The sequence below is a fragment of the Diorhabda sublineata genome, chromosome 8 (genome assembly GCF_026230105.1).
Source record: "Diorhabda sublineata isolate icDioSubl1.1 chromosome 8, icDioSubl1.1, whole genome shotgun sequence".
Lineage (NCBI taxonomy): Eukaryota > Metazoa > Arthropoda > Insecta > Coleoptera > Chrysomelidae > Diorhabda > Diorhabda sublineata.
In genome coordinates this window covers 6,022,141-6,039,037 of record NC_079481.1, presented here as the reverse complement: position 1 = coordinate 6,039,037, position 16,897 = coordinate 6,022,141, and the positions used below count along the sequence as shown (strand labels likewise).

At 33.3% G+C, this 16,897-nt stretch overlaps 1 protein-coding gene across 1 annotated transcript in view; it reads left to right on the top strand.

Moving 5' to 3' along the window:
• The first annotated feature begins 1,046 nt into the window (after positions 1-1,046).
• The window catches only part of LOC130447859 (uncharacterized), a 29,382-nt gene continuing 13,531 nt past the window's right edge, over positions 1,047-16,897 (top strand). The window contains exons 1-6 of the mRNA XM_056784897.1: positions 1,047-1,301; positions 4,399-4,562; positions 4,619-4,950; positions 8,842-9,049; positions 9,101-9,346; positions 10,480-10,909. Of these exons, the coding sequence (XP_056640875.1) occupies positions 1,099-1,301; positions 4,399-4,562; positions 4,619-4,950; positions 8,842-9,049; positions 9,101-9,346; positions 10,480-10,909 (1,583 nt within the window). The 5' untranslated portion in view covers positions 1,047-1,098. The remainder of the gene's footprint in view (positions 1,302-4,398; positions 4,563-4,618; positions 4,951-8,841; positions 9,050-9,100; positions 9,347-10,479; positions 10,910-16,897) is intronic.

Genomic DNA, 16,897 nt, shown 5'->3' with positions numbered 1-16,897 from the left:
TGAAAGTGTTGATTATACAGTGGAAGTAATCAAACACGCTTGCTGTTGGCAAATTTACGATTTATTGAGTTATTGGACGATTAGAAACGGTAAGTAAAGCTCCAGGACAACAAAAATTTCAAATAGAAAAACATTTGAAAGAAGACCCTCCTTGGAACGGCTCCCTGGGAATGATACAAGACTGCGCAAATCTTTCTCCTTGCCGTCTTTGAATAAGATTACGTCCATCTGGACCTCTTAGACTGATTCCTGTCTCATCAGTAAATAAAACTTGGCACCAATTTTCTAATTCCAATCTAAATGTTGCCTTGCAAATCTTAGTCTATGCTGCCTGGTTAGCAAAGGTGCCTGGAGAACTCTTCTGCTGTGTAGACCAGCGTTCTGAAGATGTCATCTTATTGATCTATCAAAGATATTTATATTTCGGACTTCTTGTAAAAGGCTATTGAGCTCGACACTTGTCATTGACCGATTTCTGAATGAATTCAATTGCAAAAAACGGTCATCTCGAGGAGTTAAAACTGAAGACGGTTCTTGTTCAGCCCTGCTAGAATGTGAACCGGTCTCTCAAAATCTTCCACCCCATCCTGACACGTTTATTATTCATATTTCGTAATTCCCGTGGTGGTGGTATAAGGAATAAGTACCAAAAAAAAATTTTGGTACAACAATATAATGAAAGAAACATTAAAATATGCATAAAATTAAAATTGTAAGAACCGCAAAAACCGTTAATTTCCTGAAATCTTGCTACATTTTAGGTTTTGATATTGAAATAGAGGGTGATGCGTTATTTATGGCCACGAGTTTATTCATTCCAACATCTCTTTTATAATGGTTTACTCAAGGTCAGTAATGTTGTCAAATTTTTCATCTCCATAAACAGGATGGTAGTAAAAAGTTGAGTAGAAATTTTTAATTCCTTTAACCATCGATGACTGGACTACTTCTAATCGTTTCGCACGAAATAATCTTTGACCTTCAAAATCGATCATATACATTCGTCATTATCAATTATTTGAAACTATTATTTAATAAAAATAATATTCACACTGAAGATTGTTATTCACACAAGACGCAACTTTGAATTTAGTCATAATGATTCTAATTTTTTTGATAACGATATTATGCAGTCTTTTTTTCTATTTATCGGTTTTGAAACCGCGTAAATATTGGAAAAGTAGAAATGTGGTACAAGCGAATCCTCCATTAGTTTTTGGCGAGGTTCTCAAGACCTTTCTTCAACAAGAAAGCTTCTTTGAAAGCATCATACGTATTTATAGACAATTTTCTAATCTGAGGTAAGTAGAGTATTAATATATTTACGAGGATAGTTCTAGAAATACCTTGGCCTGACCTAGAGATGGCTGTAGTTGAAAATTTGGAGACGCCACGTCCTTTGACAACCATCAATTTTCAGTGAATTTGTAAATACGGGAAAAAATTGGTCACGTTATGTGATAAATACTTTTATTTGAAAGGCTTTAACTATAGGAATCCCCTTTTTAAATACAACGATGGTATTAGAAAGGACACAATCTAAACAGCTTATGTTCCAAGTTTGAAGACGCTACGTTGTTTGGTATTTGTTTGGCAGTCATTAATAGTGAAGATCTAAGCCCAACCAATGTAAAAATTGAACTAGATTCTACTCTGGTGAGCCTGCTCCTTTGTTATTAAGAATAAAATATTGAGTAGCAATGACCAGCATCGCAGTGGTCGACCAAATGAGGTCACGACTCCATAAAATTCACAAAGCCGTACTAGATGATTGTCGATTGAAAGTGCGCGAGCTACCAGACATTTCAAAATGTTCGGTACATCGTATATTAACTGAAAATTTGAACATGAGAAAGCTGTGTGCAAGATGGTTGCCGCGTTTGCTCACAATGGAACAAAAACAGTGTCGCGAAGATGTTTGCTAATGTTTCACAGGAATAAAATAGAGTTTTCGCGGCGTTTCATATCCATGGATGGAGCGTGGATCCATCAGTCCACATCCGAAACAAAATAACAGTTAAAACAATGGACTGAAAAGGTAAAATCGGATCCAAAGAAAACAATGACCGTTCCATCTGCAGACAAGGTCATGGCGTCGGTTTTTTGGGATAACTATATTGAAAGAGGAAAAAATATTAACGACGATTAAAACAAGTGAAACAGCTGCATTTGGTTAAGAAGAAAGTGTTGTTCCATCAAGATAATGTACTAGCTCACACATCCATTATTGCAATGGACAAAATTAATGAGTTGAGGTTTGCATTTACTACCTCGTGCATCCTATTCACCAGATTTAGTCCCTTCAAATTCTTTTCTGTTCCCAGACTTGAATTAATTGTTAGGTGATCAAAGATTTTCCAATAATAAAGAAGTGATACCGACAGTTAATGGTTATTTTGACGATTCTTATTATAAAAAGGTTATTGAAATTATTGAGCATCGCTGGAAAAAGTATATGGAGCTAAAAGGGCATTCCGTTGAAAAATAAGTATATTTTTGTCTAGAATGTTTGTGTTTTCTCTGTTGGGATCATTCAATTACTAATCACTGAATATTGCGTTTGCAGGAGTTCGCTCCAAATTCTTTTTTGTGGTCCCCAACCTTTAGAATATACTTTTCGTTTTGAAGTTTCGCCAAAAACGTTTAATTGAGGCATATTGGGAACATTCCTAGACACTACATAATGAGCAGTTTCCATATGTAACCACTAAATTGCCTTCAGGATGCTTTCTGTTGATGAACTGCTTTAATCTAGATCCAATACACTTTTTTTCATATATTCTGGCGGTTACAGAATTTCCAGAAGAGTAAATGTATGCCGAAGAACGACCAGGAGTATATATATTCAACCATACCAACTTTTCTAATAAATATAAGTCTTATTGTTTGCCGTTTCACTCCCGCCAAAAGTAAAAAATGACTCGTCGTCCATAATGATTTCCAAAACTTTAGTGTGCGTCAACTTGTTGGCATTTAGACTTCAAAGTTTTGATTTTTGTTCTATTTGTTTATTCTCGGAATATTTTGGTGCTGATTTTCTTGATTTTTGAACTAAAATCTATTCCTGTAGAATGTTTCCGTTTCTCTCTTCTTTTTTAGCATTGTTTTTATTTTTCTGCCCGATCCTGACATTCATTCAATCGAAATACATGTCTCAACATGCCCACATATATCAGAAATTATTACTTTTTTCAGTTGAGGAAAGATTTGATAGTCAAACGGAGCCAAATCTGGTGAATAAGAAGGGTGTTCTAGTAATTCAAACCCTAAATCACGAATTTATTGCATGGATAGTTTTCCGCGTCTTTTCTCTTTAATTTTTGCCCATAGAGTGGTCAGTTTGTCGAATAGTAATCTCCATTTATTGTTCTACTCTTACTAAAAAAATCAGTCATGATTACTCCATGGCAATCCCAAAAAACTAAAGCAAGAACTTTTCCAGCAGGACACGAAACTTTTTAGGTCTTGGAGAGCCAGAGTATTGCCATTCCGTCGATTGTTGCTTCGTTTCTGGATCGTAGAAATGTACCCAAGTCTCATCCATAGTAACAATTCGGTCTAAGAAATTTAGATCGTTTTCAAATTGAGCACAGATCGAACGCGATGCTTCTACCCTTGCACGCTTTTTAGCCCAATTCGACGGTCTGAAGTCATCATCTTCAATGGAAAATTTACCTCTTTTGAAGCTTGCAGTCCAATTTTTCACGGTCGCAAACGAAGAACATTGATCACCAAGGGTATTAAACATATATTCGTAAATCTGCTTACCTCTTAACCCTTCTAAATACAGGTACTTGATGATGGCTTGATACTCCAACTATTCGATTTTCACAATTTCGATGGACATCTTTTTTCTTTTATTTTATTGCGTAACTCTGGTTTACTTTTTTGACGTCAAACTTTACACTTACACTTCTAATAATTTATTGTTCGTTGCTATGGTAACGCGATATTTTGTTTATGCATGGAACTGGTCTAGGCTAACTAGATATCATTACATCTTCGTTTAGTTGGAGTGGCTAAACGGAGATGCGAGTTGAAGAAGTAGTAGAAGTTTTCTGTAGAAGTAGCCTTGCCCCAGGCAGTCTTGTAATTCGTTGACTGCGATTTAGGAACTGCCTGGTCAAGTAATTGTCAAAAATGCGTGCAATGTCCGCCAAGCATCAACGAAACCCCCCGAATGCATATGGCCGTCTTTCCTTTTTGTATGGGCGAGATGGCCGTACCGGATATTGAAAGAGCAACGCCGTTTTTAGGTTAGAATAAACATATGATTATGCAAAGTGCACAAAATGTGCAAAACCACAAGTAACTCGTTAAGAATAGAGCATTTAGAGTTAAAATATTGATCGATGGTACGGTCATCTCTAACGGTTTTAACTTACTATTATTTCATAGATATTTTGGAACATATCAGTTTAACACGCCGATATTTGTTGTCAAAGATGTGGAGTTGATCAAAAAAATGTGCATCAAAGATTTTGATCACTTTGTCGATCATAGAGTCTTCCTACCAGAATCGGTGGATCCATTATGGGCGAGTAATTTATTTTCTCTAAAAGGTAACGTAAATATCAATCTAATCATTAGGATCATAGATGAAAAAAGTTCTTTCCAGGTCAAAAATGGAGAGAAATGCGAGTGATGTTGACTCCCCTTTTTACCACAAGGAAAATGAAAAATATGTTCAAACTTATGAACAGCACCGCCGAAACTTTCGTTAAACATTTCGAAGATCAACCAAAAGATTTGATCGAATTGGATTTTAAAGATACATTGAATCGTTATACTTGCGATGTTATCGCAACAACAGCTTTTGGTATCGAAATAGATTCATTGAAATGTCCAAAAAATGAATTTTACGAAATCGGTATGGAATTTACTGATTTTACTGGCTGGAGAAAATTTTTATTCTTGATCGTTTTATTCATACCTGAATATATATTGAAGGTAAGGAACCAATAATCTGAATCCCGATGTTTTGGTTTCTCTTTCAAACAGTTGTTTATACAGGGTGTCCCACGACAAGTTAAAACTATCTGTATATGGGAAAATACTTATAGTGAGAATCATGAAAATTTCTACGTTCAGGTTTTCGGATACGATCTTTTTAACTAAAATATTTTCAAAGATGGCCGACTTCCGATATAACCGGAAGTCGACCGTAACTTTGTTATTTTAAATAGAACACCCTGTATATTAATACATTTTTGAAATGTACGTAAAATTTAAGTATACTTTTGTCTAGAAACTTTTTTCGAACAATGCATAAATTCTGAGTTATTAATTTTTTTGTAAAAAAATTAACTGTTGCAAGCCATTTTAAATTATTTTTTTACGAAGATACCCTTGAAGGTATGAATTTTTTTTCCATTTGGTTGCTTTTAGCCGGGTCAGAAATATTTGATTCTATGTTGAAAAATTTTTCATTTAATATAGGGTGTGTATAAAAAGTGTTCAAAGTTTAACTTCATAAATATAAAATTTCTTCATTTTTTTAAACAGGACCCCCCGGTTTTTTCTATTTTAATAAGATACAAGCACCAAGAATTAAAAAGGTATTTTCCTTTATCTTGAATCAAATTGTATTTACTAATCCTATTTCAATTTTAAGTCGTTTCTGAGATATTTAAGGTTTTAAATTATTATTGTATAGTTTTAATTTTTTATGTATACTTTTAGTAGGCTTTGTAATAAATGACACTTATTCAACTGTCATTAGTCAATTGTTGATAAGAAAATTGTTAAAATGTCTCGTTCTCAATTTAATAACGAATAAATAAAAGTCTCTCTAAAAATTTACAGAAAACATTTAATATTTGCATAACGGTAAAATTTACGTATAGGGAAGTATATTTGAATTTGCCTTATTTTTTACCCCTGAACGCATTAAAATAGAAAAAACCGGGTGGTTCTATTTAAAAAAATAAAGAAATTTCATATTTATGAAGTTAAACTTTTTATACACACCCTGTATAAAATGATTAATTTTTCAACATAGATTTAAACACGTCTGACCTTGCTAAAAACAACCGAATGAAAACCATTTTCATATCTTGAAAGTTGTTTTCCTAAAAAAATAATGTATGCAACGGTCAAATTTTTTACAAAAAAATTAATAACTCAAAAATTATGCATTTCTCGAAAAAAGTTTTTAGACTAGATAAAATAGACTAAAATTCTACGCAGATTTCAAAAATGTATTAATATACAGGGTGTTCTATTTAAAATAACAAAGTTACAGTCGACTGTATTAATATTTTAGTTAAAAAGATCGTATCCAAAAACCCAAACCTAAAAATTTTCATGATTTTACTATAAGTATTTTGCCATATACAGATAGTTTTAACTCATCCTGTATATTTAACGCCCTTTACCGAATTTTTTACCGAGCAGACCCCAAAAATTTTTCAGTTTTCTATCCATCCTAGAGAAGTGATCACCTTTTTTTGAAACACCCTGTTTAGGTTGCGGCGCGAAAAATTTTGATTTTGCTGTAATGGCGGATGATACATTAGATAATATCGTCTTAATTGAAACACTTTTTTTATACAAAAAATTATGCATTTTCTGAGAAAATTCTAATCCACACTCTCGATCAGACTTTTTGTAGCTAGCAGGTACTTAAGTATATCATTTTAGAGTAAAGTATGATGCCGGTTATCAAATAACCAAAATAAGAGACAGTCCTTACAAAAGATATAGAGGATCCCCACTGCGAAATGATTTATAAACAACTTATCCAAGTCTGCATTACAATATTCAATTTGCAGAATCAGTGAATCATTCAAAAGTATAAATAAACAACGACACCACACCAAAAAATCAATTCCTTGGAATTTCTAAATAAAACCGGTTTCTAGATCGAATATTACTAAGAAAATAATATATTATACATAATTCGAAATATTTTTTTATGTAGGTAGGTACTTTTAGTAGGGTTTCCGGTTCACAGTCAGTACTTAGTTGTGAACTATGAGGTATATTATTCTAAAATGAAAATTTTCTGAACAATAAAGTAATTGGTAGCTTCAATAATAACCATCAACAAGTCGATTTGTAGATTGGGTAAACGTTATCTTAGAGCCTAGCACAAAGAGAGGCCTAATAGTTGAAAAGAAACGACAACATCTGTCAACAGATAATCAAAAAGTGATTTCAACAGTTTTTAACCGATTTTGTAATCAAGGAACGTAATCGCATCAAACAAAATGCCAAATCTTCAAGATATTTTTAGATAGCTGAAAAGGAAACCAAATCCTTTTGGTACGTTCGGAAGATTTAAAAAAAACATGGTTTTAGATATAAAACAAGAAATGAAAGGCAAATAGGGGGCAAAAAGGGACTTGACAACTTTTTTTCAAAATAAAATGAAAACCATTTGAGACATTTTAACAACTTTATTATCGGGTTGAAGTACATTCAAAACATTTATGAATGGAGTTCCGCGGGCACGTTTGCAGGGGTTGATTCGTTGGACCCAATTTTCCATGACTCGGCCACACATTTCGGCCGAAACGGCTGCTATTTCGCGTTCAATGCTGGTTTTGAGCTCTTCCAACGTCGTTGGCTTATTAGCATAGACCAATTACTTGACGTAGCCCCAAAGAAAAAAATCTAGATGCGTTAAGACTGGTCCATTTCTTGAGATAACACGCTCATCAAACTTGTTCCTCAATAAATCAATTGTAACGTCTGCTGTGTGGCTTTTGGCGCCGTCCTGTTGAAACCACATGTTGTCCAAGTCCATATATTCCAATTCGGGGCAAAAATAAACGATAATCATGGCGCGATAACGATCACCATTCACCACATTGACCACTACCGTCGACGAAAAAATATGCAAATCGCACTAAACAGTAATCTTTTGTGGATGAAGTGGTTTTTCATTAAGCACATGTGGATTTTCACCCGCCCAATACCGCATATTTTGTTTATTGACAAACCCATTGGGCTTCGTCACTGAAGATGATTTTGCGATGAAATTGATCATCTTGGCGCTTCTTTTCCAGAGCCCAATCGGAGAACGTTTGGGTGTAAAGTAAGATTCTTAAGCAAAATTCGCCATAAAGAGTTCTTGGTGATGCCCAACTCTTGAAAACGCCGTGGAATTTACTGATTTGGATCATTTTCTACGTACGTTTCAACGATATTTTCGATACTTCACTACTGGCGCGGCAACATCGCACAACGAATATGGTAGACTCAAACTTTTTCACTAAACTAGGTCGAGAATTACGACCGAAAATCGGAGTTAACGCTCTTAAAGAAGCGGCCACCGACTCCGGATTTTTATGATAAATGTTTAACATTTACAGACGTTGTTCGTTCCTGTAGTTCACCATGATGAAGAGGTTATGTCTACTGAATAATAAACTGACAGTGACAGTTCGATGTTAAGTCAAAAGGTGCGTTCACAAACTAAATTCAAAATTGTCAAGTTCCTATTGGAAAAACTTTTAAACAAAAATCGTAATTAAGAAAGACAAATTGGTTGAAATATGGTTTGACAGCCACGATACTGTGGGTAAAACCTAGACAAATGATAATTAAAAATGTATATTGAAAGCATTCCATTCCAGAGATAAAGGCATGTGCATATTACATTGCGGTGGGCAGCAAGGTTCGATGGATGATGAAAGAATGTTCAAGAATTTGAGAAATGTCATAAATCACGTAAAAAGAGTTGAAAACAATAGTTGTGAAGAAGATAAATGTGATGCTAGTGAAAGTAAACGGTTTCTCTTCAGTATTTGAAGACGATAAGACACCAGACACCAGATAAAAAGAATGAGATATATACCTTTTAATATTATATCGATATTTTTCAAAATTTTGTAGTTATTTGGAGTAAGAATCATGAACGAGAAGGTGACGAAGTTTTTTACATCGGTTATAGACGAAACAATTAGAACTAGAGAAGAAAAAGGCATCGTCCGTCCTGATATGATTCATTTATTTATGCAAGCTAGAAAAGGATGTCAAGAAGTTGAAGACGACGATATTATTGATACAGGATACGCAACGGCTAGAACATCATCGTATTTTGGTAAATATTCTTCCCTGTCCTCTGGTAACAAGTTAAAATGTTCGATTTTAGGTAATAAAACTGGTAACAAATTCCAGATTTCCAATGAGGATATTGCTGCGCAAGCTTCGATATTTTTCTTCGGGGGATTTGACACCATTTCTAGTGCAATGCGTTTTTTAATATGCGAACTTGCTGTTAACACCGACGTACAGAATAAATTGAGGAACGAAATCATCACAACATACGAATGTTGTCAAGGAAATGTCACTTATGATGCCGTTATGAAAATGGTTTACATGGATATGGTTGTTTCAGGTGATAAAAGATGTTTCGTTGGTTATTTGATCATTTTTCAATTTTTCGATCAAGTATTTGGCCAGATCGGTCACAGCGGCGAGGGAATGTACGTTCAATCACGTCATGTTCAATTTTAATCTTCACACCAATGTCCAATTGTTTTTTTTTTATTATCCTTCGCATTTTCTTTACTTTTCCCTTTTATCGTTTAATACGAGGTTTGGCTATTAAATAACTAGCCTGTATACGAAAAAGGGTTTTACCTTCCCTTCAATATACTCCCCTACCCTCTCCGCACACCTTTCCATGCGTTTTTTTCCATTGATCGAAGCAGTGCTGGAAGTCTTCTTTGGTAAGTGCCTTCAAGAGACATCATTGGAAGCCAAACAAGGACTGTGACCCATCAATTCGATATTTAGACTGTTCAAAAATAGTTTTCTTTGAGTTGATGTGTGAGAACTCGCATTGTCGTGGTAGAAAATGATTCGTCTTCTACAGTTGGTTACCCTGATTTTTCCGAACATTTTTGGCCAACAAATGCTGGGGTGACCGTCTTGAAAGACCCATACAGTCTATCCTTGTTAGTTTCGTGTTCATATGTATCCATTGTTCGTTCCCAGTCACGATCTTTTGAAGCGCCTTTCTTTGCACCAATCGGAACGAGCTTTTTTGAGAAATTGTCAAATTAAGACGTATCCAACGTCAACAAATCTTTCTGACAACCAAATCTTAATGCAATATTGAATATATGCGGGTGGAACTAACGCCCAAGTATCCCACAACAAGTAATTTTCACTTTACACAATTCCATCGACATTATTTATGAGACACCTTTTGTATTTATGAACCAGCAGTTCTTTAACACTTACTCGCTAAACTATTCACCAATATTCATGTACATACTAAACATCTTATTCATTTAAATGCTCTAATTCGTTTAATTGTCACTGTTCCTATGTATTCACTATACCATCGAATTTTTCATTGACTCAAAACTGCTAGATTCTCGCTTTATATATTAAAACCGCTTTCTGGAACCTTAGGATTCTTGAAATCTCTAGATAGCCGCAACTTTTATTTATATTATGACAGGATCGGCTTCACGGCTTATTGGACGAGTTGGTAATAATGTATAAATGATTTTGTTTCAGAAATATTGAGAAAATGGCCTAGCGGTATAAGCCTAGAACGCGTCTGTACGAAACCTTACGTAATACCAGCACAGGAAACAAATGAGGAGGATATAATATTGGAAAAAGGAAATTTGATTTGGATACCACTCGCAGGATTCCATTACGATCCAAAATATTTCCCAGATCCAGAAAAATTCAATCCCGAACGGTTCAGTCCGGAAAATAGGGATACAATTAATCCTTACATATATATGCCCTTCGGTACCGGTCCTAGAAACTGTATAGGCTCTAGATTTGCTCTGATGGAGATAAAGGTTATGTTTTTTCACCTTCTTCGAAAGTTCGAAATTATCCCAGTGGAAAAATCGAAATTGCCAGTCAAAGCGTCGAGAAAAAGTTTTACTTTAGATGGTAACTGTTTCTGGTACGGATTGAAAAAACTAAAAATAGATTGATACATTTCTTAGATTAGGTATTATTATGTATTTTCGAATGTAAAAACAATGATTTATGTAATAATAAAATTAAACACAAAAAATAATTTTAATTTCTAACCTGTGACCTCGGTTCTAGATTGCATATTAGTACAGTCAATGTAGATTAAAAATTGATTTGGTAGAAATAGAAAGTCCCCAAATATGAAAGACCGTTTTGTTTAAGAGATATTAAAAAAAAACTTCATGGAAATGGAAACAATATAATGTTATTACCAATTAATTATACATTTATATGTAGTAATTAACAGTCTTCAATCAAATTAAAATCTAACACAAAAACTAAAATCACGAATGAGTAACTAAATATGGAATAGTACTACATCACTTAATAAGACTTGTGACTGACACAGAGATGGCGCTGTGATTGTCAAAATCCTACGACGTCGTTTATGAAGTACCAACTTTCAAAAAACTATGTTTAAAATTTCATGACATTTCGATTCGTCAGGAAAAAGTGACAGCCATTTAAGTGAAGCTACTTTTGTTATTTTCTTCTTGACGAAAAAAAAAAAATACATTACGAGCTCCATCGAAAAGAACCATTTGCCATTGGTTTGATGAATTTAAACCATTTAGGTAGTTCCTACAAAAATATCAACAAAGTCCACGAGAAAACTTTTTTCATTGTGGGTACCGCGGTTACTCAAAAGTAACAACGTGTTGGTGATTTAGAGCAGTGTTTGGCCATGTTTACACGTTATAAATCAAATTTTTTGCGTCGGGATGTATCCAAAAATGAAACATGGATCCATCACTTCACACCGGAATCAAAACGATCATCATCTGAAAGGACTGTAGCCAGTGAACGACGTCCGAAGCGTCCATAGGCACAACAGCAGCTGGTTATGGCTTCTGTTTTAATACGTGACCCAATATACTACATGGTGCACCACATCCTTTTTTGTAATAGCAAAATATCATTTATCGAAATTCCTATGGTGCAGGGCTATTCTGCATTCTAATGGATTCCAATGAGCCTTCATTATTGATCCATCTCCAATCAGTAGGTTTAATAGTTTTATTGCCAAGCCAAACTTGGTAATATATCTTTTTATTATGCTCATCTAGAGCCTCCACTGTTGGCATAACTGATTTTACGGCACTGTTTTCTGTAGTATATACTTTTCAATTTTTTGCATTCAGTGTATTTAGTTTTTTGGCCATATCTCGGTTAAGTCTCAAGCAAATTAGTCGCCCAAAAAGTAAGTTTATAGGAAATTTTATAACCTATGAGTTTACAAACGTTTTAAATTTCTATAGCCCCCTATTTTTTAAAGGGCAACGTGTAAAGGGCTCGAAAATCATTTTAGTTATTTTTAGTTTAGTTTTTTAGTTATTTTAGAAGTTACAAAAATTTTTAAAAAATGAAAATGTTTTTTAAAAAAATAAGAAACTTTTTGTTTCCGATCCAATTTTATGGATATCCTATAGTTTTTCGGCAACTTTGAAAAAAAAAGTAGAAATTTTTAAAAATTTCGAAAATGATTTTGCGACTTTTTGACATATTTTTTTCGAAATTATGCATCCTAATTCGTTTATCTTCAATAAATCATTATAAGTAAAATAACACTGGTTAGATTTTTATTGCAATTTGGGTACTATTGCTAAGGGTGAAATTGAGGGATTTTTCTACAAAAAAAAAATTATTTCGGTCGTAACTTTCTTAGTTTTTGTGCTAGAGAGTTCTACGAACTCTCATTTTGAAGCTGTTTATAAAAAATTTTTGTTCGATAAAAATTTTCAAACTTCTTTAAGTCATAACTTGGTTTGTATTATGCCTAAAGCAAATTTAAAAAAAACAATCTCTTTGTTTTTTTATAAGCTTCATTTTTGTTCCTCACACTTTTTTTAGTAAAATCAAAAGTTATTCATGAAAAATCGACTAAAATTCAAATTTTCATTCGCGAAAAACTAAAAAACTATTGATTTCTAAAAAAATGCTAAGAACATATTTTCTGTACATCAAATTTTGTTCTCTATCAATTATCGCGGCTATGTTTAGCATAAAAATTTTCTAGTTTATGGAAATCGGAGGTGAAAACCTTGGTAGCCTGGACTATATTGTGTAATCCATTAAATCATCTTCATCGGGATAAAGCTGGTCGGGATATTCAATCAAGGTTGAATGAACTCTTTCGGCTATAGAGGTGGATTCCTAATAACTGGATTTGGTGAAACGTATTTTAATTTTGGTACTTTTTGAAACGCGATTAACTCGAAAACTAAGGAGAATTCGAAAAAAATTGTCCGAACAAAAAAAGTGAAGCACGAAATTTTCTACAAAAAAGGTGCTTAGTCATTTTGTCGTTGGGGCCACTATTTTTGAGTGAATCTCCCTAAACGCCGAAAGCCGGAGCATCCATTCAAGAATTCAAGCCAATTTACGTTCCAGAGGCACATAGAAACTGCTTTAACTCTTGTAAAATTCCTTCGTTTTCAAAAAATCAAAATGCTTCGTGATGTTAAGATCTCTATTTTTTACTTAGCGTAATTTTCGCCTTGGTAAATTTTCGAAAATCTTGCGAGATGAAGAGGTTATTTCGGGCATATAAGCATTTGAAGTTTCAATGGATATATTCCATCACTTGCCATATAAACAGCAAATCCAACGAGACATACATGAACTACTTCTTAGTTTCAAATGAACTAAATTTTAAAAAACGCGATCATGAACAATTTCTTCGTTCTCGGTTGATTATTATTTCAATATTCACAGACTTTTCCTCGTAGTTTTCGAATTATTCGTAATTCAAAATGTTTTTGAGTACCTGAACCTACTTTACAGTGAAAATTTTAGGTTACAGATTATTCTGTAAAGAAATTTGTGCTGTACATTTTTTCTTCCTGCATTTCTTTTCGAAATCCTCGTAGTTTTCGAGTTATTCGTAATTCAAAATGTTTTTAAGTACCTGAACCTACTTTACAGTGAAAATTTTAGGTTACAGATTATTCTGTAAAGAAATTTGTGCTGTACATTTTTTCTTCCTGCATTTCTTTTCGAAATCCTCGTAGTTTTCGAGTTATTCGTAATTCAAAATGTTTTTAAGTACCTGAACCTACTTTACAGTGAAAATTTCAGGTTACAGATTATTCTGTAAAGAAATTTGTGCTGTACATTTTTTCTTCCTGCATTTCTTTTCGAAATCCTCGTAGTTTTCGAGTTATTCGTAATTCAAAATGTTTTTAAGTACCTGAACCTACTTTACAGTGAAAATTTTAGGTTACAGATTATTCTGTAAAGAAATTTGTGCTGTACATTTTTTCTTCCTGCATTTCTTTTCGAAATCCTCGTAGTTTTCGAGTTATTCGTAATTCAAAATGTTTTTAAGTACCTGAACCTACTTTACAGTGAACATTTTAGGCTACAGATTATTCTGTAAAGAAATTTGTTCTGTACATTTTTTGTTCCAGCATTTTTTTTTTGAAATCCTCGTAGTTTTCGAGTTATTCGTAATTCAAAATGTTTTTAAGTACCTGAACCTACTTTACAGTGAAAATTTTAGGTTACAGATTATTCTGTAAAGAAATTTGTTCTGTACATTTTTTGTTCCAGCATTTTTTTTTCGAAATCGTCGTAGTTTTCGAATTATTCGCAACTCAAAATGTTTTTAAGTACCTGAACCTACTTTACAGTGAACATTTTAGGCTACAGATTATTCTGTAAAGAAATTTGTTCTGTACATTTTTTGTTCCAGCATTTTTTTTTCGAAATCGTCGTAGTTTTCGAATTATTTGCAACTCAAAATGTTTTTGAGTACCTGAACCTACTTTACAGTGAACATTTTAGGCTACAGATTATTCTGTAAAGAAATTTGTTCTGTACATTTTTTGTTCCAGCATTTTTTTTTTCGAAATTCTCGTAGTTTTCGAATTATTCGCAACTCAAAATGTTTTTAAGTACCTGAACCTACTTTACAGTGAAAATTTTAGGTTACAGATTATTCTGTAAAGAAATTTGTGCTGTACATTTTTTCTTCCCGCATTTCTTTTCGAAATCCTCGTAGTTTTCGAGTTATTCGTAATTCAAAATGTTTTTAAGTACCTGAACCTACTTTACAGTGAAAATTTTAGGTTACAGATTATTCTGTAAAGAAATTTGTGCTGTACATTTTTTCTTCCTGCATTTCTTTTCGAAATCCTCGTAGTTTTCGAGTTATTCGTAATTCAAAATGTTTTTAAGTACCTGAACCTACTTTACAGTGAACATTTTAGGCTACAGATTATTCTGTAAAGAAATTTGTGCTGTACATTTTTTCTTCCTGCATTTCTTTTCGAAATCCTCGTAGTTTTCGAGTTATTCGTAATTCAAAATGTTTTTAAGTACCTGAACCTACTTTACAGTGAAAATTTTAGGTTACAGATTATTCTGTAAAGAAATTTGTGCTGTACATTTTTTCTTCCTGCATTTCTTTTCGAAATCCTCGTAGTTTTCGAGTTATTCGTAATTCAAAATGTTTTTAAGTACCTGAACCTACTTTACAGTGAAAATTTTAGGTTACAGATTATTCTGTAAAGAAATTTGTGCTGTACATTTTTTCTTCCTGCATTTCTTTTCGAAATCCTCGTAGTTTTCGAGTTATTCGTAATTCAAAATGTTTTTAAGTACCTGAACCTACTTTACAGTGAAAATTTTAGGTTACAGATTATTCTGTAAAGAAATTTGTGCTGTACATTTTTTCTTCCCGCATTTCTTTTCGAAATCCTCGTAGTTTTCGAGTTATTCGTAATTCAAAATGTTTTTAAGTACCTGAACCTACTTTACAGTGAACATTTTAGGCTACAGATTATTCTGTAAAGAAATTTGTTCTGTACATTTTTTGTTCCAGCATTTTTTTTTCGAAATCGTCGTAGTTTTCGAATTATTCGCAACTCAAAATGTTTTTGAGTACCTGAACCTACTTTACAGTGAACATTTTAGGCTACAGATTATTCTGTAAAGAAATTTGTTCTGTACATTTTTTGTTCCAGCATTTTTTTTTCGAAATCGTCGTAGTTTTCGAGTTATTCGTAATTCAAAATGTTTTTAAGTACCTGAACCTACTTTACAGTGAACATTTTAGGCTACAGATTATTCTGTAAAGAAATTTGTTCTGTACATTTTTTGTTCCAGCATTTTTTTTTCGAAATCGTCGTAGTTTTCGAGTTATTCGTAATTCAAAATGTTTTTAAGTACCTGAACCTACTTTACAGTGAACATTTTAGGCTACAGATTATTCTGTAAAGAAATTTGTTCTGTACATTTTTTGTTCCAGCATTTTTTTTTTCGAATTCTTCGAGTTATTTAAAATCCGTGCCCGTAATTTTGTTTGACTTATTCAGTATCCCAAAACTTCCCAGAATCTAGTAAATCAAAGCCGCCCAATTTAATTTGAGGTTTTATCTCAATATCGCCTAATTAGCTTGTACTAGTAAGAGTAGCTTAAATAGGAACAAAGGGCCAATTCCTTACAGCCCACTCTATAGTTTAGTAGTCAAGGAATAAATTTGAAGATTCCCGCCATTGAGGTTTTCCCGCTGGAATTAATTTCCGCCGGAGAAGGTTTATTGGTGAGGAAATTCACTATAAAACAGGTAAGTGAACCTTCAGTCACTGAAGACGAAACTTGGTTATCGAAACGCACGTCAGACAGTGTAATTATGAGTGTTGGTGTAAACAGTGTGTTCAGTATGAATATCAGCAACGGTTCCAGAAATTCCAACTCATTTACTTATAATCACAGCTATTTTAAAAATTGCTTGTGCGAATTTTGTAAATAAATCTGTAAAGGTTAGATAAAATTTTCTATCGTCCATGTGTATAATTTGGAATGATTTTGATGCAATTTTGGAACATTAGCGGAACATTAAATTTTTTTCTGGTAAATTTACTTTTCTGACGAATTTACTTTTAGTTTATCGAAAGTTTCTTGAAATCCTCTGTGTGTGGTGTCGCTTTTTAG